This window comes from Nesoenas mayeri (assembly GCF_963082525.1).
Source record: "Nesoenas mayeri genome assembly, chromosome: 1".
NCBI classification, from domain to species: Eukaryota; Metazoa; Chordata; class Aves; order Columbiformes; family Columbidae; genus Nesoenas; species Nesoenas mayeri.
The window spans coordinates 29,321,439-29,347,385 of NC_137541.1; the positions used below are offsets into that span (position 1 = coordinate 29,321,439).

Consider the following 25,947-nt stretch of genomic DNA (forward strand, 5'->3'; position numbering starts at 1 on the left):
CACAAGTGTAAGCCCGTTAATGAATGTGAGAATATTTCGTCTGAAAATGTGACCATTTTTAAGCTACTAACTAACCTTGAGTGTAAAACCAGGCATTTTTGTACTGTTACCAAAATTTCTCTAGTTATTTAAATTCTATAAATGTCAAAACTGTACTGCAATATGACTGTCCATTTTTGCCCTTTTCCTCTAGGCTGTGTTTCTCAGCTCATTCCCATCGGTGTACTCTGAACTTTTGAAGCTCTTCGATGTAAGAGAAGTGGCAAATTTGGTTCACGATGCTCTGGGCAGCCTGCCAACAGTCAAGCATGGGGATGAGTCCCTTCAAGCTGTCAAACTGCAGAGTATTGGGAAAACTGTCGAGAGTCACCTGTACACTAACCCAGGTGAGGTTACCCTGGGCTGCCTGCAGACAAGGAACTCAGATTGTGTGCTTGGTACACGGGTCAGCAGGTGCTGAAGGGAATAGTGTTGTTCAGAGTGTTGTTCCTTCCTAAGGAACAATTCTTGAAGCTCTGTGCAAGCTGCTCATTTACAAGAATACAATTAGTTGAATTCAGTGGTTTTCGTTTTAGAGACAAAGAGTCTTCAAAATAAAGGTTTGTTTTTATCTACTGCTGGCAATATGTCTGCGAAGGAAGTTTGCCTTATACTTTTTAAGTAATTATAAAGGAAAAAGCTTTACTAAATTGACCCTCTTTTTTTTTTTCCTCCTTTGGGGGCAGTTCAGCAAATATGTTGCCAGTTATCCATTAAGTCTTATTTGTATAACGCTTGCCAATTCAGCACTTTCAATCCTCTGTTTCTTAATGTAGCATAAAAAGACTACACAAATGCAAGTGGTAGCTCGTGCATAAAATACATGACAGCATAGTTATTTGCTATGTGGAAGAAACAACTGCTGTGTGGTGGTGAGCCTGACATTCTTTTCTTCTGTTCTAAGTGAAACCCATAGAAGTGACCAAATATTAAGTTTCAGATGAAGTCATTTGGAAATAAAAGAATTCAAATACAAAAGATTTAAAGAATTCTAGTAAGTGTTAATTTACTCACCAAAAGCCCTCTTGAGAGCTGTTTGGGTATTGGCTAATGGAATTCAGTAGAAGCAGGAAGTTTTATCATCTAAGGCATGCAAGATAAACACATTACAATGATGAAGGCTCTGCAAAACCCACGAGGCTACGCAAAAATATTTTGAGATGCTGCAGAATAAAGGAAGACACCTTAGAAAGTGTTTTTTATAATGCTTTCAGTGATTGTACTTTGAAAGTGTGAGCTCAAAGAAATGGGTAAGAAGTATTGGATCTTGGCTACTTTGCTTCATTCTGTCTGTGAAAACAGCTCATCCTGTCCCTTGTGAGCCTCCACAGAGGTCCCTTCCAGAACAGTGAGCTCTCCCTACAGCTCATTGATCAGACCTTTGATACTCTGGGTAGATGGTGACATATTCATGAAACAATCTTAAGCATGCTCTTAAGTTACATTTTTCTTTTTCCAAACTACTTAGGGACCAGGTAGCACAATTTCAATTTTCCTCCCGTTATCTCGGTTAGGTCAGCTGAACCAGAAAATCCAAATTAATGAATGTAATTAAAGAGAGTTATTTAATGCTATGTAAGAGACTCTTGGGGGCTTTCCTGGAACTGTAAATCTGTTTTCAGCCATATGACAATTTTTTTTTTCTTTGCTTCCTTTTGTAAAAGTGTGAGGTTTTTATTCAAATCCAGTTTCATTATTAAGAAGTCATATGAGTTGGTTTGACTATAAAAGCAATGAAAATTGCATGTTAAATTTTACATGAAGTGTGGGTTATACACAAATAGAATATAAATTTCTTAAACCACAGGTAAACTTATGTGAAAGTCATCAGGCAGTACTATAAACTCCTGATGTCTGTGGTAGGAAGCTGAGGCAAACACTTATAATGTATAATTTCAGTCATGTGGAGATCAGCATCTTGATCTTTTTCCCCTTAATGTTTTACCTCCTTGAAATATCAAAATATAAGTAACTTTCCTTCAGTCAATCCCTAGAAGGAATTCCTTTTAAAATCCTCTTGAGAAAATAAATATTGCACAAGGCTATGTAAATGAGCAGAGTAAACTGTACATCCTAATGTGAAGTTGTGGCATGCTGCTGTGAAAATAATTGATTTCTGTCTCCCAGATGAAGATGCTGCAAGCTGCAGTGCCAGCTAACGCATTGGAACTAGATGGAACACAGGAAATAACTATTTATTCAAACATCTGAAAATGAGGCGTGCACACCTTAGATAATATTTTCTGTTATCTGGAGCTTTCTTGGAAACATCTGAAAGTAGTTTAGCATGCGAGTTTTATGCATTTTGTGCTGCAAGGGCCTGGACAACTAACACGTTAGCTCCCACTGCCACAGAAATCAACTGGCACTAAAGCTAGGCTTTCACTGAAATTGGGAGAGATATTTGGTATATTGCTGAAAATAGAAACATCAGACACACAGGGATTGATTTAAAGTATCCAAGCACAGATGGTACGTACAATTTCAGATGCATTTGATGCATCTGGTCTCTACCTGCCTCTCTAGAGAATGCAGGTTATATATTGTATTTACTGTTCGTGTGTGGATGGGATGTCTCAAATGGCTCTGTATTGAGGCTTTGGTAAAGTTTACTTAGAACCTTTTTCTATTTCAATGATTTTAAACTTCAGCTCTTCCTATAAGTAACAACTACAGAGATGTTTCAAGGTGTCGACAGCAGTTATCTGCCTAACTCCTGTGAAAAGTTAGTGGGTGTTAAGGCCTTTACTTCTATTTTTCCCTATTTACTTCTGTATCTTTGTAGCACACTGCATTGGGTGTCTAAAAAGAAACATATGACAGTTTTCCTGCTGATAAAGACTAGCAGTATTATTTTTTTTGCCTGGCCCTTCTTTCAGTCTCCTGGTATCTTGGGTGTAACTTTGGATGCATCCGTGTTGATACTGTACAATGGCCAAATTGATGACCTACATATGCTTTTATCCAGAAGATTTTCTACCTTTGTCATTTCCAATACATCAGTAGTTTAACGCTCTTGTTTGTTGCCTTTTATGCATTAGATATTATTATAGCTTGCCTTGGGGAGGAGTTGTTTGTTTTGCTGGGAAGAGTTAGGGCCAACAACAGAGAAATACGTCTTGAACCATGTCCTTTTTGACATGATTCAAGAGGAATTAGCAGAACATCAATATTTTTTTTTCTCTAAGTGTACTACTGTGAGCTTACAAATTCAGTAGCTGTGAAAACTTGAGGTAATGTATCTCAGTAATCATTGCAAATGAATTGATTGCTATAAAAATGCAAAAAGTCTATCAATATTGAAGCTGTTGATACAAATCCTGTATTAAATTTAGTTAAAATCCATTAAAATTTACATATTAACATAGATTTGAAAAGAGAGTTACTTTTTTTCGAAACATAAAGGCTTTACAGATTGATCCATAGTACTGCTTTCAAGTACTCGAACACCTTTTTCAGATTAATTAGTATTTCTTAATTTGTCTTCCACAGCAATATTGTGGTCTTTGGAGTTGTTTCTTATGTGCTTCACAGACACCTGTCGGGGGATGTATGTATATATATTGCGTACAAAAATTCAGCCTTTATTAGTACCTCTATAGTGGAGAGCAGAAAATATTTTGCAAAAGCCTTGCGAATGATGCTTCTCATCCATGGCTCTTTTGTAGACCAAGGGAGGACTTTCTCAGCCGTACCTGTGTTTTCCTTCTGCACTACAGGCAATTTTTTTCTTTCATATTAAACAATTCCTCACAAAAGTTTTCAGACTGTTCTGAGAACAGTGACATGTCCATGCCTTCACAGAGCAGGCTTACATGTTTGGTTTTGGAATTGTAGTGATAGCTGTTTGGCTCAAGTATTTTCTTCTGCCACCTTCAAGTCCAGTGGTTCTTTCAAACAGGGCAGTGTAAATTGAATAGGTCCAAGTAAAACTAGCAAAAACAAGAGCAACTTCCTTGTTTCTCACTGTTCAAGGAGAATGCTGTCTATTTGTTTAAAATGTTCCATTACACTAATTCTGAAGACACTCTGAAGTTTTGACCATCTGTTCAGATATAGTAATTGAAATTAATATCATCTTACTGAAATTATTCGTTAAAATACACTAGAAAAAAAAAAATGAAGTTTTGTATGTCTGTGCTTATGCTTTACCCCTAACCGAAAAGCAAGGAGGGAAACTTGTGCAGTATGTTAAATGTTAAATGTAACGTAGCTTGCATAGGAAAGTCACAAGGATTGTCCAGAGTAGTCTCTCTTTCTAATTATGCCAGGCATGTACTTGAAAAGCTCTATGTCATGATTTTTTTCCTCTCTTTCTGTATAATATTTGTAAAGGGCAAGTATTAGCATTTTAAGCAGTCAGCTAATTTGGCTTCCTGCACAGAAGAAAAATGAGGACAGTAACTGATGACTGAGAGTTCTGATTATTGCACCATTCCTTGCACTCATTAATTTTTCTATATACAGTGGCTGACATTGCAGCTGACAATTTTTAAGAAAAAGAGTGACCTGAGACAAATGTTGTACACCATGTTCTGCAAACTTTATCATGTAGCCCTTGGTCTGACTCAGAGGTGAATATGCCAGCTCTCCTCTGCTGTAATATCAGTACATCTTTCCATTTAAACAGGTCAAGACAGAGACGTATTTAGATTATGGGCTTACAAGGAGTCTATCTGAAGCTGTGTTATATGTGGTGGTTAATTCAATAACTGGCACTGTTCCCTCCCATGTACAGTTGCAAGTCGTTGTAAGATGCTTTTTGCTACTCTGTTTGGTCTCGGTAAAAGAAAGTTCCTGATCGTTTTATGGAGCTTTTGCAAAAATGGCATACTTGAAACAGTGAAATGAGGATGTTCAGTTTTGACAGAGATGCTTCAGGCCACATCGTATCTAAGAGCTGGCTTTTTACAAGTCAAATGTCTCAAGTGAAGATTCTCTCATCTTCAAAATGGAGTTCATAATGCTGCACTTACACATAAGCAGCACACAAAGTACACAGAAAAGGTACCAAACCCTGTTTGTGCTCGTCAGGAAGCTGCTTAGAGTTAACCAAGAGGAAACACCTCGGCACAGCGCTGCTCCTGTTTTCTCCTCACCTTCTGGGCTGAGGGATTTGAGTTGTAGCTACATGATGGAGCCTGCTGTCCTCAGAGGACCTCTGGCCCAGAGGAAAAGGCTCCTGCTAGCAATGTGTGAAAGAGCTACTGTAACTGCTCTCAGTCGTGGAGCTGAGTAGTGATTTGAGCATTTGCCTGGGAATGGAAGACCAGGTTCAGTGCTCTGTCAGCCTGCATTCAGCTTCTCATCACCAGCCTGCCAAGAGTGCCCCAGCCACAGAACCACAGGCTGGTTTGCGTAGTGAACCCTTCATCTCTGCTCTTCAAGGTGGTTTATCAGGTAGTGAAGAATTCACTATATACAATACCTACCAGAAGGCAGGGAAAAAGAGTCGTCCCCTGTAATCCAGAGGTTAGGTCTATTTTATAGTAAAGCAGAGTCTTGTTTTTTCAATTCGGATGAAGGCATTAGCTCTGTATTTTCACCTATCAGTAATCAATAAGCAGATTTCATGGTGGGGATCAGAAGCTGGCATTGCCCTAAACACAGGTCTGCACATTAGCCGTCTTCTTGCCTGCTTTCCTTTCGGCCCTATAGATCTTGCAGGTCCATGGCAGCTGCGCACATTTGACATCTCACTTAATGGGACGACACTTTGCTGAACTTCTGAGTATTAGGTAGATAAAAAGCAAATGCCTTGTTGGTTTTGTTCAGACACTTTTGCCCAGCTGCAGTTCTACAAGCAGATATGAACTCTCACACCAGGTCTGATGAAAATCTACTGAGGCACTTGAAGAAACAAACAGTTGCTGTTTGTTTCCCAGTTTGGGGTTTTGATACCACTGGTTTTAGATTCATTGATGTCCTTTTGCCTATTGCTATACAGTCTGTCTTTATATTTTTCTTCAGTAGGAAGATATAGCAAAACACCTGAATAAATAATAAGAATGAAACACTCATTTAAAAAGATCAAGCAGGCTTACTATGAAAACAAGAGTATACTTAAATAGCATGTGCGAATCAACTTGTCCGTATGATTTGTGTTATACAGGTAACTAGACAATGAAACCAAGGGAATAATAGAGAAAGAAAAGATTAGTGCCGCATTTCAGTGAGTGAAAGAAGCATTCAGCAAATAAAATGTCAGAATAAATCTATCTTTTCCTTCCTCATGGAAAAAATAGGAAATATGTGAGGCCAAAAAAGTGTCTAGACTAATCCACAAACAGTACCTGGTTGGCAAAATTATTTTAAAGTGGTAATTTTCCAGGTAGATAAACTCAATTTTTAGGAAATAGTTACATTCATGAACAAAGGAACTAAATAGAGGAATATATTTAGATACTTTAGTGTATAATCATCATTAAAATTTTAACAGAGGAAGTGATTCAAATACATTTCATTTATCAGTTATGGAAAAGATGTAAAAACAATAGAATGAAAATGCATAACGCCCATTCAATTTGTCAAGTTATAAATAGGTGTTCAATATGTTATCACAGGTGTATTTGGGCTCTTCCTGTATAGCGTAATCCTTAATTATAAGAAAAAGAAGCAAGAAAATGTAGCATGTTATTGAAGTTCTTGCATCATTTTGAGAGAATTCAGGACTGAAAATAGCACCAAAGAGCTGTGCTTAGAAAATTAAATAGAGGAAAGGCAAATCATTCTGTGTAGACACCAGCAGCCTAAATTTTTCATACTCTGTAGGAGTGAGGAATTTGGAAAGTGAAAATCCTCAAAGAAATCTGAAAGTACTGCTTGTAAATAACAGAAGTTCAAGATTAAGTCTTTTGTGACCTTGGCTTGCAAAGGGATCCAGTCACATGGCAGGGAACACCAGAGCATAATTTCACATTATTTTGAATACAAGTATTATGGTGCTAAGTTTTTTTCCATGACAGTTCAATAAATACTTAGAATTTTCTGTTACATATGCTATATTCCCCACAGCAGTGTTTTTCTCCATCCATGATATAACAGACTGACTTTCAGCATATTTTTTTATTCTTCAAATATTTGCTTTAGGATATGTTTATGAAATAAAAGCTTTCACTGATCAAAAAAGTTGGTTAAAGCAAGTAGAAGCTTCTGCTTATCAGAAATCCTGGTTTGGACTGAAGACACATTTTATGTCTATATTAAAATGAAATTATTATATGAGAAGCTTCGGCTCATAAAATTTTTCATTTTTTCCAGATTCTCGGTATATTCTACTTCCGGTAGTTTTACATCATCTCCACATGCATCTACAAGAGCAGAAGGACCTTATAATGTGTGCACGTATCCTTAGCAACATATTTTGCCTCATCAAGAAGAACAGCTCAGTAAGTAAACACCATGTCACATCCACAAGGTGCTGAACTTCTTTATACGATTCAAAGACATTTTATGACACAAACTGGACCTTGACAAAGACCATTTTAAAGAGTTCTCTGTGTAATGATTCTGCATAAACATGTCATTTTGATTTCTCATGAGCTTAGTGAAATACATACATATCAAGGCCAGCATGCTTTACATTGTAATGTATTAGTGATAACTATTTTTTGTGTCATACCACTGTCAGCAATTAAAGTTGCTCCATCAGTGATTTGATCTGGATGCAGCTTGCAACTTTGATACTGTAGCAACATTTTCATTGCAGCCACTCCTGGATTAGTATAATACCTTGTCATGAAATAAAATAATAGATGATAAAACATAGATGTGGTTTTAGATTGGGAGAAAGACTTACGTGTCTGGTCTTCACTTCAGGAGATCTTTTCTTTGGAGTCACCGTGCCAGAGATGTATACAAAAACAAGTGGATGTCTACATAAAACGCTCTCCAATGGTCAGGATATGCAGCTACTATTTTTAGTAGTCTTCAAGTCACTGAGAGTATTAGTAACTTGGTGACTTTGATATTATTTTTGTTCATTTCAGAACTTCATTCCTTCTCGGGTAACCAAGATAATTTAGAGGTTGAAGGCACAAGTCAGGCAGCTTTGAAAGTTAAGGTTATTGGGCATTCTAACAGTAGTTCGTACATGAGTCCTCATGGCTGATATAGTTCCTAAATATACTGTACACTGTCTACCTTCATAAGTAACAAAGTTATCAGTTTGATGCTAGACTAAGTGACATAGAACATGGCTGTGACACTAGACTTGAGTGTCACAGAGGAATTTTGAGTTTTGTTACAAATCACATGCTTTGGGTGTGTAGGAAGGAAACAAAAAAAATCACTCCTACACCTTGATGTCAGCAAATATGAATGATCCGTTTGTCAGCTGAGTTTTAGTTCGGTTGTGTGCATTTGATTATGAAGTGTTTCTTTCTGCAAAAAAAAATGTCATCTTAAATTGTGGGTAAAATCACTCAGATCAAGATTGTGTTGTCTGCTGCAGTGGAGACAGAAAACATTGTTGAAGCAGGGAAAACAGATTTCCATCTGAATTAAGAAGGAAAAGTAGCTACAACTTGACTTCATCAAGTGTTTTCATGCATGTAATTAAGGTATTCGTGGTCTCTTGGCAGTGAACACTTCGGTTCTTTTGTATTGATGTTGCATACAGGCAGTTGTAGGCTTACATAAATGACTAATTTGTTTGTGCTATGCAGTTGATGGGAAGCAATGTAGCTGGTCTTTACTGCTGAAGCAGGTCTTGAAGGTTGAGCACCATCTGCTTGTTTCTGGTGATAGTTTCAAAGTGTGAAAACAGAATTCTACTTTTTGGAATTTAAGCCACTTGGCAATTTCCCCAGAAAATATATGGACGTTACCTATGAAAATCTTGCCTGAAAAGTTCTTGTGTATTATTTACTGCTTTTCTCTAAATATTAATTGAAAATAGAGCTATGCTGATTTCATGAATGCTAACATCTTCAAAGTTGTTCCCATAACAGTCCTCTATATTTCAGTATGGTGTAATTAATTGAAAGCTGTTAGGAAAAAAAACAAACAAAACCAAAACCAAACACAATAGAATTAAACAATCTCTTAAGCAGAGAATAGTCTTTGTTTCTCAAATGTAACATTCATAGTAAAACTATAATTGCTTCTAAAACGACATCAAAGAAAATATGCCCGTGATCATCATTCTGTTTGAAAATCTTAAATGTTGTATTTAAGGAAATGTTGTATTTAAGGAATTACTTATTTATTATTATGTTGTGTTTAAGGAAAAATCTGTCCTGGAAGAAATTGATGTGATTGTAAACAGTCTGCTAGATATTCTGTTGAGGACCATACTAGAGATCACCAGCCGACCACAACCATCAGGCTCTGCTATGCGCCTCCAGTTTCAAGATGTGACTGTAAGTTTCTTATAATGAAATAGCTCACAATTGTCACTGGTTCGACTAATAGGTTTCTGACAATATTGTCTTTATGTTGCAATTCACAGTTTGAAGATTTTGTGTATAAAACAGAGAATGAGGAGAACAAAGAAAACTTTTCTTGCATTTTATTCGTTTTCAGTGGAAATAGTATTTTTTTTTTCATTAAATGTATTTATAAATATGGCTAAAAAACCCCAAAAGGTAACATTTCTTTTGAGACTGTTTCAGGTCAATAATTATTTCCTCTTGTTTCTTTTATAGACAACTTTAATAGTTTTCTGAAACTTTCTTTGAATTTGAATTCTTGAAAATGGAAGAGTATCAATCGATAGCATTTTATGTCCTAAGAGCATATATTTTTACATGGTGAAACAGCTCTAAAAATGTTTGCAGAATCTGTGATGCTAACTTGTTCAAATTCAAATTTATTAATTGAAAGGCATTTTATTGTTCTCTGGGCTAAACATTTGAGCTGCATTTCAATTGTACAAAGTAGAGCATAGAGGATGGATTTAGAAGATTAACAAATGACATTTTGATGAGCCTGCTATAAAAACTCGTGCAAATTAGAAGGTCGAAATGCAGGCGTTTACAGAAAAGCCTATGATGAGCACCAAGGAAACAAAATGAAGTGCTATTTTACTTTGTTTTCAGTTAGATACCATGTTTGCTTTTGAAGGGCAAATCAGTTCTAATATAGCAAGGGATGTGGCCCCAATATGAGGTGAGGGGGTAACACTGCAGAGAACATACTATGCTGTGTGATTTACCATCTCACTATACACTTAATTAATTAATTGCCCAATTTTCACACTGATTGTTTTTGTTAATGAATAGATGGCTGCCTTTCAAACCAGAATTTCCTCTGAGATCAAACATTTCAAAAGCATTAAACAGCTGTGGAAGAAATGTGTTGTTGGGTTTTCGTTTGTTTGCTTTACGTTATCCCACAGAGAACAAACGTTATATGCAGAGTTTTATGGAACTGACCAAGCTCTGTAATAAGATAACACCATGCTTTAATCACTGCGATTCAGCAGGACTATACGTCTTAGAGTCCGGGTTTTATTTTCTTTAAATTACAAAATTATGAATGTACATCAGGGCATCACAAGAAAAATCTAAGCTGAAGTCAGGGTAGTAGTATTAGACTCTTATCACAGCAAGACTCCAAACTTATTGGTTTCTTCTGAGATGTACACTTGCTTGCAGATTAAGTTTTCTTAAAACAACATGACAGCCTAATTTTTTCACACCATCAAAAAATTAGACTCTGAAAGTGCTTTCAAGTTGCAAAATTTTCTTTATATGCATAATTTTCTTTTTATGCATCTGAAAAGCCATGTCATTGTCACCGGAGGCTCTCAAAGAATACTTAATGTGGAAGTGACTCACAGCACAACATAAGGCAATTATATACATTTATGTAGAAACACCATGCAGTACGGGCTTATGGCAACACACGGAACCAGATTCTTGGAACTATTTGTAGAGCAAGTATGATAAAGTACTCAATATGAGTACAGCAATAGAGTCTGTTCCAGTATGTTACCATTATCTCAAGCTGCATTTATCATAAAATATTCTTTGTGAGATGTACCGTGGCAGCACACTGGATAAAATTCTTCCATGTTTTTGCAGCAGCTATAGTCTCGGTGTGATCTTCTGAGCCCACGTGTCACTGTTTTTCTGCACAAAGCAGCAGCATAAAATCAGGCAGCGTCAGGCTGTGTGCTGCTAGGATTGCACGGTTTCTTTCATCACAAGTAGTTTTGGTACCTTGGTACCGTTTCCATTTGCAGTGTGGAATCTTGTTAGATGGTAACCTCCAAGCTGCACGTGATGCTGAAAGAGCACAAAGGAATGACCTCAGAGTGTCAGTGTTACAGAAGCTACACTAACAAACGCTGAATTTAATGTACTGGTGAAACTTCTGCTTTTGGATGTCAGTGATTTATACCTTTGGATTTCCTTAAGAAAAATGAGTTTGCATATAAAGAATTAGCAGAAAACAATCCAATTAAAGCAAACCTTTACTAATTTCAGATCTTGGAAGTTCAGTTCCTCAGAGCCTAAATGAATTACAGTTTAATGGTGAGCTCCATGAGTTTTAATAATGGCCCTCCTTAAGTAAGACACAAAAAATTATTACAGGATTCTACATAAGTGAATTGGATATACTGCTTGGCTTGACTTATGACACTAGAATTGGATCCTAAATGGATTTTATCAAGGTTATTATGTGTGTGGAGTTTGCATTTGTGCATAACTCGCATGTACTCTGACTAGTTAGTCTGCGGCTAACACTGGCAGAAATCTTACAACATACATTTTTCTGCTGAGTTCAACAAATGCAGCTGAATGTTCATTGTTATTTTAAAAAGCAGCTGCCTGTATAGCTACCTACATTTGAATTAAAAGCTCAAATTTAGAAGTCAGTTAACGATTAGCTAAAGCTGATACCCTTTTATAGCTAATCTGTCTGTCAACTACAGTAGCACAGCTTTCTCTAAAAGACTCTGATTTTTAATATCATAGAATCATAGAATGATTTGGATCAGAAGGGATCTTAAAGATCATCTAGTTCCAACACATCTGCCACTGGCAGGAACATCTTCCACCAGACAAGGTTGCTCAAAGCCCCATCCCACCTGGCCTTGAGCATTTCAAGGGATGGAGCATCCAGAGCTTCTCTGGGCAACCTGTTCCACTGCCTCACCACCCTCTTGGTGAGCATCTACTACTATAAGTTGAAGCAAATGTGGGAACATAGAAGGAAGGTGCCTATAAAGGACTGCTTAAAATGCTTAAGCAAGAAGGGAAGTATTCAAAATGTTCATACACACTCAAGCTAGCAATTAGGTAAGCTTACACCCTTATTTATTTACTCTGCTTATTTTGGCTAATTAACCAAAGTTAAGTGGTCTTAGATTTCATAAACTGGAATAAAAAGTCTCAAAAAATTATTCCTGTTTAGGTGGGCCTACGTTATACAAAATGGCACTATAAAGGCTAGATATAATGAAATTAAGCATATTTAAAAATAATGATAAGGGACGAAAGTCTTTGTTTTCTGAAGACCTGATAGTGTTGCAAATACATTTTCAAATATTTACAAGATAGCAGCTGTGACCTTGATGGTTATGCCCAGAGCATGAAGATTAAGAGACTTTGTAGCCTGAGGATATTGTTTTGAGAATGCTATGTGAACTGTAAAAAGCAATGGTTTTACAGGGATGTAATTAATTTGGGATCATTATTTCAGTGTAGAATCTTAACATGGGCAAGACAAATAGTATTTTATCACCATGTTGCCAGGGGAAGCTGTCACCTCACATACCAACAAGTATACAAGGTATAATTACAAGTGAGTTAGACCTTCCAATGTAAAACCCAGAACAGCCATTCCTGTGAAAACATACTCCATTTTCATCTTATATTCTGTTTTTAGTGAAAGACAGGGAAAAATCTTCCCAAAATTTGACTTGACAAACCAATGAAAGGCACCATTTAAAACTACTTTTATCATACCTCTCTGTTCTCCCAGTCTCATTCACCAACCCTGGTAGATACAAGCCAGAGGTGTATTATGGATTTTTTAACAAGCTTGTAAGATATCAGAACTGTTCCTTTTAAGCACTGGGATGCAATCCAGGCCTTTCACCCTTCCCTGTCCTCATCCTGTCTGCCGTCGGGGCAGATTAATACTATTCAGTGTTTCTTCCCAGTTGAAAAGTGAAGAAGCAGGCAGGCAAGGGAACGAGGGAGAACCTGTTTTCCCATAACATCTTGTCCGTTTGATTGCTCACTGGAGATACCCAGCGCAGTTCTCTGCTCTTGTGTTCCTGAAGAACAGCCTGGTGAATGTGCATCTCCAGAGACCAGGAGGAATCTGCACAGCAGTGCACTAAGTCCCTGAGCTGCTACCTGAAGTGTCCCTTTTCTGGAGTGTGGGACACTGTGAAGCAGGGATCCAGGAATGAGAGAGTGGTCTTCCCTATGGTTAAGCTCAACTTCTAAATATATGTATTAATAAGAAATTCCTCTGTAGGTCCAAGGAAACTTCTGATCAAAACATTTTCAAAGTTTGTTCCATCCTATAAATGAGTTTTCTTTTTGAAAAATGTTTTGAAAAATTGTTGGGTAACTCCATTATTTTTTTCCCTAAAGGAAAATGATAGCATCCTTCCCAGAACTGTTGCAAAATATTTTTATTTATATTTATTGCAAAATTGAGTTGACTAAGAGGTTGTAATTTTATCAATCTAAATAATTTGTTTAAAAACAGATGCAAGGGAAACAAATCACAAATCAAACCTTTACTGCTTTAGCCCTTCTGGAACTATTTCAAATAGATTTTGCTAAGCAAGTAAGTTGCATTTTGTGGAAAGTAATTCTTTACATGGGTAGGACATTCAGAGATAAATTAATGTATGGAGTCTAAGCCTAATTGTCAATTTGTTTTGTGTCCATTTGTTAATTTTTTTAAAGTGCTTATAAGATGGAAGTTTAAGCTCAACTACAGAAGATGTTATAATCTATAATGTTTCTATTCTTGGCTTATCTGAACAGGGGGAATTTGTCTCTTGTTTGTTGTCACTCTTGCGACAAATGACTGATAGACATTATCAACAGCTTCTTGATAGCTTCAACACAAAGGAGGATCTGAGGGTGAGTAATAGAATTGTCTTTCCACTTGTTCAGGTCTTTTTTTATTTCTCTGTTTCATTTATTTCCTTATTCCTGTGCTTTGATGAAACACTTCAGTATTTAAATGCAGTCTGTTTTTTCTGATTAGCTAACTTTTGCACAGGTTTTCCTGTGTACTCGGGTCCACTTTTACAGTGGGACTGGGATCCTGTGGCTTCTACAATGACAGCAGATAGAGTAGGGACAGAGGGGATACATAGAATTGCTTGAAAGCGATAAGCTTAGCCTCCAAGTCTGTTTTAAAGTTGGTGTCCATCTAAGGTTACACAATTCTGCTTGATTCTTCCTATCAGGCATTTGGTTTTTTGTTTGATTTATTATATTTATTTAATCATTCATTGCATTATATATGGCCATGGCCAAAACAAAGCCAGAGAAGTGCACATTCAACTAGCTCTCAGTTTTTCTTAACTGTGCAGCATGTTCATTGGCAGAGGACCTGTCAGACTTAGGATGTCTGTCTGCCCAGTTTGATCACAGAAGAGAGTAGCTGCGGAGCTCTTGCAGGGCAGCTTCTACCAATTTCATTGATGGAGTTACCTGCATAAAGATACACACTAAGACTCCACTCTGCTAGACTTACATAACTTACACAATACCAAATTTGAAAACTTACATAGTACCCAATTGGATCCACACAAAAAATCTTTGAGTTATGCCCATTTTTCAGCCAGTGTTCCCAGATAGGAGAGTAATCATGTTCTAATGTGATAGTATGTTTTTACATGTTACGCTTAAATTACTGTTTGATAAACTTAAGTATTGCCCTGAAAAGGAGAGTCCAGTCATGGTGAAATTTCAGATTTCCTTAAATTCCTAAAAGCTGTTTAGAGCTGTTCTGAAGAAAACATACCATTCACAAGTGCCTTCTGTTTGTAATCAGATGGTCATATTGAGCTTGAAAGATAGCAAATGCTGCTAAGAGGTTGTCTCTGTCATGAATCAAAAGTACTACCTAGGAGATATATAGGGTGGACATTTTTTTACTAATATTACAGCATATATTTTCACCTACAATTGTTGCTATTCTTAGGCAATTTTTAGTACATGTTGTGGTACCTAGGCTTTTTTTACTGAAAGTATTTTCGCTTTTGTTTGATTGCTGAGCAGGTCTGTATTCCTAGGTTTAGATTTTAGTATTTCCTAGAGGTTTCAAGCTTGATTTCTGTTTGATGTATCTATGAAGTACAGTGTTGAGTTTATTCAGACGTTCTTACTTCTAGAACACGAAAAATCTCTAGAATTAATGATTGAATTGTTTTTGATTTGACACATTTATATTCCCCCTACACACATAGCCTACTATTATACAGAGACATATGGAAAGCAGCTGTAGCCAGTGCTATCAAAATAGAGGTCTTAAGAACTCAAGTCCAGAGTTTGTTTATTTCCATTCAGATCTCATAAAATCACCAGCAGCTCCACCACTGATTCAGTGGCAGTAGGTTGATCATAATTAATGCAACATTCCTTGTCTTTTGAATATGAAAAAATACATTATTTTTTTTTTTTCTTCTCTCACTTGGAAATATCAACTGTCACTAAAATGTGTATAACTGAGACCAAGGGGGAAAGATGAGTGGTTGTGTGAGGCTGACACTGCTGTTAATCACGAGGTGATTGTATGTGACTTAGGCTGGCTAAACCATCTTGCCACTTACCGCTGTATCTTTCTGCTTTGTTTGCCAAGTGTGGAAATTCTCTGGCATTTTATACTGCTTTAAGATATGCTTCTTAGTAAATGACATCAGTATGAGTAAATGAAGATTCAGGAGGTTTAAATATCTGTGATTCTACTTTTTTAGTTGTCCGAGATACTTCTAGAGGCTGAACAAGTAGCCATAGTTAATCCTGTGCCTAGTATATCGTTTGGGATTTCAGCTTCAGTAGTAACTACCATCAGCTTGCTGTATTTTCAAATCCTCTTTTTGCCTCCTGGTCAGTGATGTTGAAATGGATTGAGTCTTCCCTGATCCACATTACAAGTTACTCATCTGACATGGGGTTTGCAAGGGACTTAGCTATCTGCTAGGCTTTTTTTGCTTTGGCTACCTCTGTTTACGATTAACCATCTATACTGAGTGATTAGGCACTGATATTACGAGGTATTTCTTCTTTCTTCCAGACTAATTCTCAAGTTGACTCTGTCAAGTCCTTGCATGGATGCCTGTTTGAACGACATTTCTGACATTATTAAAAAATGCCCCCAGCAAACCGCTTCTCCAAACAAAAATTTATTAATGCAAGTACTTGTAAAGAGGGAATTAAGGTTATCATTCATTCTATCAGAATTTATTTGCAGTTCCTATTATTTTTTCTTTAAACAGTCTCTACCAAAATTAATAAAGGCTGTTTCCCCAGCTTGTTAATCACAGGATAGCAAAACGTAGACTTCAAAGGAACGGCATGTACTCATTTTTATATGACATGCATCTGAGTGATGCTTTAGACAAGTGGTTGTTTATGGAAATATTTCCTCTATTTTGTAAATATATTTAGTTTAAGTAATTGACATGGTGACTATTTTTATTCCAGTCAGTTCTTTAAGAAAGTCAGTATTTTTCCATACAAAGCAGAAGACAGAAAATGCATGTTCTATTTGAAATCATGCAAATGAAGTAAGAAAGAGATGACAAGGGGATTCATGGCTGAGTGGTAGCACCAGAGACTATACTTCACTCGTTTTCTGGAACATTGAATTTAATGAGGGAGTAATTTTTAAATGCTTCCTTTTATCTTTCAGTATTATTTTAAAGATATGTTCCTGTTGCTTACCACCAAATACCATCATCTTCTAGTAAATATATTTTATAGCAATTTATGGAACAGAGGCGTCCTTGTAGGCGGATATTTGCTGCCGCAAAAAAGCTCAGATGTAATTTATGGCAAAAGGTAATGGTGGAAGTTATAAATAGGAGCAGAGAAGTGGGAAAAGTAAATGAGAGAAACAGTATATGTTAGCACAGTGCTGCTTAGACTGCAGCAAGGTGGTTCTGGCTGATATGTGTGAGGTTTTTAATTAATAGATTTACAGAAGACAAAACAAACAGATAAGCACCTGCCAGAAGGCCTGGTTTTTATCCACTGGCAGTGTACCCTATATAATGTGGCAGAATAGATATATAAGACAGATCTGATGAAGGAAAAGATAGTGTTTCATAGGGATGGGTGTAAACCCTACTAGTTCTCTGATTCCTCTCTTCCAGCTAACGGAGCTTGAGTAGGGTAAGGTGGATGCTGAACCCTACTATCAAGTGCTATTTATTCCACTGTTTTTGATTAAATAAATAGATGGTTTTCAGTCTTTCAGAAGGCCATGCTTCTTGCTTAATCAAAGTTAGATAACTTGATCAAGCAAATATTGCTGCTAGAGGAAACTGAACTGTGATATTGTGATATTGTTTAAATGGTATGAGATAGTACTAGAGCTTATTTGCAGTAGGTAGGAATATTAGAAGATGGTATTTAGAGTATGTAAAAGGACAAAATTATTTCCTTGCTGCCTCTTAAGATAGAAGGCATATGATACAGATCTGTACTCAACCAACCAAATGTTAATTCACTTATACTGCCGGCAAAAGTGGTTTTTAAATGTTAAAATCTGTTACTAAGTCACGATGATGCGTTCAACAGAGCAGATACAACTATGAAAGACAATAGCTTAATGCAAAGGAAACAGTTCAAAACGCAGTTACAAAATTGATGAATGGTACTTCGTAGTAACGTCTTGTGACGTTTGGATCATGAAACAAAAATGAATACAAAATGCCAGGCATTGTAATGCTGATCAACACATTTTATGGAGTTGCTACACGGAGTGGATCTCTTGGGAGTGAACACTGGTCCTGATTATTGCTGAGCAGTGCTCACACATGAAGGACACCAGCTCATTAATGAGATTAGTCAACTGGCATTTTACCCTTTGGTTATTGTCATGCTTATAATGGATTCCTAGGCAAATGTATTACCAAACATACAAGAACTGAATCTTGAAAATTAGCTATAGATTCATTCTGTTAATAGAAGCTTAATAGTTGTATCTTGAAAATCTTACAACTTACTAGTTTTTCTGAAGTTTTTTATGTTATCTGTTTCTTTCAGTTATATTTCAGCTTTGAACTATACTGCATTTTACCTGTGTTTTTAACATGTACTGTAACAGAGAGATCTTCAGTCTTACTCGAGCTTCTCAAATCCACATTTTGTGTCTAATATCACCACTAAATTCATGACACAATTTTCTATTTTTTCTGTTAAAATTGGAAATAAATTAGCCTAGTGTTGATGATTCAAAAGTTAATGCCAGCATCTACAATTGCTTTGTTTTAAATTTTGTTTGGAATAGAAGATTCATTCTGTTTTTAGCCTAGTTACCCAAAGAAATGAAATATATATGATCTTCGTCTCTGTATGTCCTTCTCTTACTGACTTTGGAACAAACTGATGAAGTTTGGGCAGGCTTTGGCAGCAGCCCATAGATCTCAAAGGTGCTAAGTTTATACCTCATGCAGCCCTTGGGTTTAAGTCCTTAAACCATTGCCTGATTTCCCAACAGCAGCCATTTGGTCTCCGCAGTTCAGCAGCCAGTCAGTCAGCTCCCCAACACCAGTAACATGTATGGTGTCTGTACAACAGAGGGATAAAAATGGGATATGGGAGAATTTGGGACGTTATTGTGAGGTGACATACAGCAGCATTGCAGGCATTGCCATTGTGTTGGGATTATGGCACAGAGCTGCAGGGATTACAGCACAGGGAAGGGAAGTAACCCCTAAAGAAAAAGGGGAGCAGGGAGAAATGTTGAAATTTAACTGCAAGGTGCAAAGCCATAGGAAAGCACTCTGGAATGAAGGTGTTGCTCATAGAGCTACTTATCTGTAAAGCTGATCACCTGCATCCAAACTCTATGTTATCTGCAATGAGTATCGTTTATGCTCTTTAATACAGAGAATTTCTTGGCATCTTGTTCAGAAAACAGGTTGTCTCTTTTATGTAATCCTCCCTGGTGGGTGGGTGCAGGGATCTCAGCTGCCTTTCCCAGCGCCTGCATTCATCCCCCTTTACAGTGATTCTCTAATGAAAGACATCTGTTCTGCAATGCCCGTCATCTACACTTCAGCAAATGCACTTGAATACATTTTGGTGTTCAAAATTATTTGATATCCTTTGGTTGGATCTTCATCTCATCTGTGTTTTAGGCTAACTGTCTGCAAGTGGTGTGGGCAGAATCAACACAAACCATGTCAAGGTCAGGTACCACACTGTTTCAGTTAGGCGCCTTATATCACTTGCCTCATGCTCTTCATTATGTGAAAAGCTCCATTTTGCTTACTAAAAAATTACTGGCAGCACTATACGTGATCAAGATGGGCCATTAGAAATGTTAATCTTGGTGGTAGTTTTATTTGTAAAAAGAAAATCTGCAAAAAAAAGTGCTGAAAGGAATAGTTTAATTTAGTTGTTTATTAGTGAGCTGAGATGATAATGCTAAAAGCTCTTAAGCAGTGCTTTCTACATTTAAAGTGGCTCACATATGTTCACTATTTTTGTAGTTTCAGCAAATGAGGCAGAATGGTGAAGTGACCTGCATACAGACAGCTGCAATAACAGTTCAGGGGCTTGGGCATCACTATAGTATTCACTGATCTTTGCAAACCCAATGATAAAATTGTCCTTACACTGTCTCTCCCACCAAATAATGCCTTTTTTAGAATAAATTTTGAAGGTGATGAAAACCTGGCATGATTAAGGAGATATTCAGAACTCTGTAGTGTTTGTAAAGTGCATTTTTGATTTGCAAATTGTTCTCAGGATCGCATTTGTGGAAGTGTATGGGTGGAAACCAAATGTATCTTTGACACTTCATTTATGCATTGCTGTCAATCAAGTGGCATATTAAATTATTTCCCTCCTTTTAAGAAAAATGAATTAAATAGCTATTTGAAGTTTTCTTGGAGAAAAAAAAAAATTATAAAAGCATTCAGAGGTGTATCTATGTTGAAAATAAATGCAATTCTGCTATTTCTGTAATGAATTTGTGTCTCTAATTAAAACATTTGTAAAGCTCACTGCTCTTTTTAAAGTAGCAAAGACATATGACTGCTTCTTTTCCTTCCAAAGGATTTTCTGCTGCAGATTTTCACTGTATTTCGGATACTAATACGACCAGAGATGTTTCCAAAAGACTGGACAGTGATGCGTTTGGTTGCAAACAAGTAAGGCATTTTTAGTGTTACTAAACATACGGGTACTATGCGAAGATCATGGTAAAAATCAATGAAGTTATATGATGCATGTAATAAAAACTCAAAATATATTTTTTTAATGCTGGCTGCAGTTTATAATTTTTGAATTTCAGATTTAAAATCTCTGGACTTACTTTACATGACAAACTCATACTATAATCTGTACCTTTTTCTATTCTGAATTTCAATAAGCACATTTAACTGGAAACTCTGAAACACTTTACAGAATTAAGATGCTAAGTATCAACAGCTTTGTTTTCCAAGTAGCAAATGACAAGTCTCAACAGAACTTCATTTCAAATCTGTTTGTTGAAATGCTGAGTTTCTGTTTGCTCTCAGGAATAAATTATTTGCTGTAGTATCATTAACAATGTTTTTGCAGGTTTGTTAATTTAGTGCTTGTCAGAATAATCACCAAAAAAATGACAAATCAGAAAATGAGGTACAGCACAGGCAACAGTAACATAGGGCTCTAAGCCTTGCCTAGTGATACTTGGAGATATAACCTGCCTTTGCAATATTCTTTCTCTGCTCAGGCCTTATTTTTAAAGAAGTCAGTTCCCAGCATTTCTGAGAACTCATTACAGTGAGTCTGAAACTACTGAATTTTATTTCACCTGTAATACCAGGCTTAGCTTTAGATCAGCTGAACAATCAACACAACTACAAAAATGCCAGGGTGGGCAGGGGAGGAGGTTTGTGTTGGGCAGGCCTAGGAATCCAGAATTTAGGACTGACTGAAACTTTCATGGTACATATTGGAGTGCCTGATGGAAATTGGTTTTTAGTCTGCGTTGTGCCTGCTGGCTCCAAGGAGAATTTAAATTCATGATGCTGTACAGATTTCTAGTAACCATATTATTTTTACAATTAAATTTGGCAAAACTTGTGTTTGTGGTATGTATTTGTTATATGTGTATGGATATGCAAACATCATAGTATTTGTCAAACTTTGTCATAACTCAAAAAAACCCAACATTTTTTGCTCCTTTTCATTACCTCAGTGTTGCTAATCTTGCCAAGTTTGAATTCCAGAAAAAAAAAAAATAAATCTTAATAATCAAAGAATGGATGTGATCATTTGTTTCCATGTATGATATTAAAGTCTATGTATGATATTAAAGAAGATATGGCTGACACTAGCCTGCATCTGGTAATCATGCTTAAGAAATAAATTGAGAAACATAGGAAAGAGGGATAAACATAAGAACTTTTAGACTAACTATATAATGTAAGAAATTGTTATGTATTTCAGAAACAGCTGGCTTGGCAGATGGCTTTGCAGTAGCTGACATGTACAAAACTAAGATGAAGGAACGACCTTGGCACGTGTTTCTCGGGCTGGTGGTGTTCAGATATGCTAATGATGATACTAAGTTCTACAAAAGGAATGTTTACTTCTAACAGTATTTTAGTTAGCATCGCATGTCTCCTGTTATTAATCCATGTCATGTTGCTTTTGACAAACTAGGAGGTGACTCTGTGTCCAGTTCTGCCAGACAAAGTAGACAGGCAGAAGCTGACAGTAACTGCTGGTGGGGACTGGCCATGAGAAGCCACTCAGATCAGCCAACTGAACCAGATAACACACAATTGCATAAGCGTTACTACCAGTAAATGGGATGTAAACACATCTTTACCAATTCAGCACTCAGTAATTGCTATGCTAGGCATTCATTCTTTTGTGGAGGAACTGCTGGTTTGCTATGAAACAGGGAGTTGGCCAGGTGTGCTTAAAAGTGTGGCATGAACTGAAGACACATTGTTGCTGTGTTATACCTCTGTGGCTTAGTTTCTGTTCCTTTTTGAGGCAGCAGAAAGGAAACTACACTTCTTTAGTCTCCTCAGCTGCAGAGCCGTAGTTTTTCTGGAGCTGTTTCTGAACAGGACCTCCTTCCCTTCAGTTGTGTCCACCACCACCATTGCAGTGGCCACTTTCCTTCAGCTGCCCCGAAAACACAGTGCCACAGAGTAGTAGCTTTGCTAGAATTGTCCCGACCCAAAATCTTTAAGGGCAAGGGGAAGAGCCTGGAAGCAGGATGAGAAGTGGGGGCGCTGCCTGCACCCCAGACAGGAGCGCCTGTGAACCATTCCTTCTGAACTTCACTGATGACCCAGAGCACTTCCAGTGACCTGAGACTCTTTGGGATTGAAGGCAAAACTTCTTGAACTCCTTGCTCCGTTCATGTCTAAAAGGAAAAACTAGAAGGCCTATCCCATCTTTTTAAGAGCATAATCAAATAATCTATTAGCAGTCTGGATCTTTTCTGACTTCTGCTTGCCAGGAATGACATGACTGTCATGTTTCCTGTGTCAGATGGCCACCTTCTCAGCTGTCTGGGCTTCAGCCTGAGAAACCATAGCCAATCTGAAGGCTGTGTGTGTCTTGAAAGCTTCACCCATCACTGCAGTTGCATCACCAGCAGCACAGTCTTCTCTCTGTCCCTAGAGTGATATAAAAATTCAAACTGTCTGGTATTTGCAGGAAGAGAGATTTAGCCTGTCTGAGCCTAGGGAAGAAATGAGTCCTAGCAAGGATATAATCAGGTAATAAGCTTTTCCTGAGGGGAAAAAAAAATATCTTTTTTTCCCCTCTTATTTATATATGCAGAACTTAAATTACCTGAAAGCTTTTTAGGTCTTAAAATGCCATAATTCTTTCATATACAATATTTATATTTAGAAATACTGCTGCCTTCTGGCTTCTAGATTTTTATTACTTATTGCTAGTATTTTCAGCAATTATGTGGCATCTGATACTTGGATGCTGGCTGGGATAAAAAAAAAACCAACCAAAACAAAAAACCAAAAGATATTGTGACCTCAAGAATACAAATCTGTAACTATCCAGAAATAAAGATACTTCCCAGTGATGCATGCATGATCTATAATTCTGAATATCCAGATGCCCATCCTGAAAAAGTATTGATGGCTAGCGTTTTAAAACTACCGAATGACTTCCAAAATTTGAGAAATAAAATAACATTTGAAAAGGCAGACTTGGCACCTGAGCAGAGAAATAGATGTTTTTTGAATTTTGTTCTGTGATGGAAGGAGAACATGCAAAAAAAAATCCTTAATAATAATTTAAAACTGAGATTGGACATGGCACTTAGTGCCATGATCTAGTAAATGGACTGGAGTTGGACCAAGGGCTGGACTTGATGATCTCTGAGGTCTTTTCCAACCCAGTCGATTCTGTGATTAGCTTCTAGCAGTTGTGGTATGAGACAGAAATTAACTCTGTTTAAAGCTTCATAACATGTAATATCTGTAGTGAACTAATCAGCATACATTCAGCAAAGCAAAATATTTACTCATGGTTATCTAATATTTCTAACATGGATGTTACTACTGAGTGATAAAATACGTTTCTTAAATATGTTGTGGAAAATACAGTTTTGATTTATTTCATTATAGGGAGAAACTTACTTTGTATATCAACTAGGTGGTAAGCTAGCTTGCTGGCCCTATAGGCAAAGCTTCTATTTGTAACTCCAAATGAATACCACATAATATAGGAAGATGTCTGAATCAGTTGCCTAGCTCCAGAGAGGAATCCGAAATTCTATAATAAAAATTCCAGACTAAAATTAAAGCTACTGCATAACACCTTCATAATGTCTCTCTCCACTGGAAAGCACTGTGGAATGGTCACTTGCCTAAGTTTACCCTAAGGTTAGGAAGAGAATCACTTATCTAATACTTTAATTGACTGGCATCTTTTGAGAGCATTTAAAAGACTCAGCTGAACTCCCAGTTATGTCATATTTCATTAACAATTGAGGAGGTTTTTGGAGAGCAAAGTGAGTTTCTATTACTTGCTGAGCAAAGGTTTGATATTTTTAACATGCTATGCCTCTGTTTTATTGAACAATGAACTAATTTTCCACTACTCTCGGTATGCAAGAAGCTTTAATTTTAAAGATCTCTGTATATTAACTATGTATGTCTATCCTTTCAGCATTTCATTGAATGGTAGAAATGCCGGATCATCCAATTCTCAATTTGAATTTTATAAGCATACAAAATGGATGTATGAAAATTATTATTTATAGTAAAATAACTGATCTTTAAAGTAAGATTTACCATAATATGTTCTTACACTAAAATTCCGAATGTATCTACTGACAGACATAGGGAATTTAAAGAGAATCATTTTGGTTATCTAATTCGGTAGTGACTGAAAGGCATTATTTTTTTAAAAAAGGTAAATGGAATACGCAGTAAAGAAAGATATTGAATTAGCATTAGTTTCATCATTATGGCTGCTTTGAACAATCCCGTTAGCTGCTGTGGTGTGGGTGTCCGAGACTCCTACAATGAGCAAAAATTCTTGCTCTTATGTAATACACAGTGTTGCTAACAACATTCTTGCTTTTATGTAATATGAAACATTGCTAACAACTGAACCTGACAGTCTGTCACAAAAAGCTTACATATACTCATAGGTATGCATGTATGAATAATTTTATATACATATAACAATAGGTGTCTACGCACATGTGACTGTAGGTTTATTTCATTTATTTATGAAATACAAAAGAAGCTTTTTTTTTCTGTTCAAACACCTCTGTGCTTGGGAAGATTTCATTCTGAAATAGCGAAGGATGAACTGAGAATCTAATGTTATATTTTTGTCCATATCAGAATGGCAAAAGGAAGCTTTAGGTTTTTACCATTGGCTGCCCTGGTAAAAGCCAGGTTGCCGGAGTACAGTCCAGGCAGCAAACCAGTTGTTGAACTTCTCAGCAATGCTTTGATTTTTTCAAACAGGTTATTGCAGAAGGATTTGCTGTGAAAATTTGATCGAAAAGCCAAAATGTCAAAAATGCCCTGACTGAACCTTGGGTTAGCGTTGTGTATATGAGCCCAGAATAATTTAGTAGCCAAAAGCAGAGGTTTTTCTCCTGTAAAAGAGTGAGTGGTTCTGAGCAAACCTGTGGCAGGCGGTAAGAGGAAGAAAAGTCTTGTCACAAACTCCATGTTTTCTAGTTTGGTACTCAAGTGGATTTTAAATAAATGTTGTTGTTGTTTGGAAATTGTTGGCTGGAAAGCAACTTGGAATGTGAGCATTATGCTGGATCAGGCAGCTGTCCATCTGTCCTGGCTGCTGTCTCTACTTTCTGCATTTTTGCTTTTTTTAATAGAACCTACATTTTTCATAGGAAAAGAGGACAGAGAACCCCCAACCTTAGCAGTATTTTCTGTCCTACCTGACTTCAGTTGGTTGTGGATTCAGAATAAGAGATTGTGGATCAAAAACAGTGGCTTCATCTTTCTGTGTTCAGTCTGATGCTTTGAGGGTTTTTTATCTACAACATACACACTCTCACTCTACAGACATGCATTTTATCAGCTAATCCATATCATATCTTTGGCTTACAAAACCTGAACTCTGTTGCCTATCGCAAGAAATGCCTAAACCACAGTTATTCTGTTATCTCAGGAAAATTCTGGGAAGATATTCTTAAAATTGCATCCAAGATTTCTACTCTAATCATCTTCTCATAAGAATTGAAGCAGGTCTTTCTCTTTAGTTTCACCTGCCACAGATGGAATGTGGC

General features: G+C 36.8%; 1 protein-coding gene across 2 annotated transcripts in view; it reads left to right on the forward strand.

Annotated features, from left to right (window-relative positions):
- DOCK4 (dedicator of cytokinesis 4) overlaps positions 1-25,947 on the forward strand; it is a gene marked incomplete at both ends in the record, with an annotated part of 231,610 nt that overhangs the window by 156,359 nt on the left and 49,304 nt on the right. For both annotated transcript variants that reach the window (XM_080361118.1, XM_080361119.1), the window contains 5 exons: positions 194-386; positions 7,300-7,427; positions 9,267-9,401; positions 13,998-14,096; positions 20,256-20,350. In XM_080361118.1, coding sequence (XP_080217244.1) covers positions 194-386; positions 7,300-7,427; positions 9,267-9,401; positions 13,998-14,096; positions 20,256-20,350 — 650 coding nt within the window. The remainder of the gene's footprint in view (positions 1-193; positions 387-7,299; positions 7,428-9,266; positions 9,402-13,997; positions 14,097-20,255; positions 20,351-25,947) is intronic.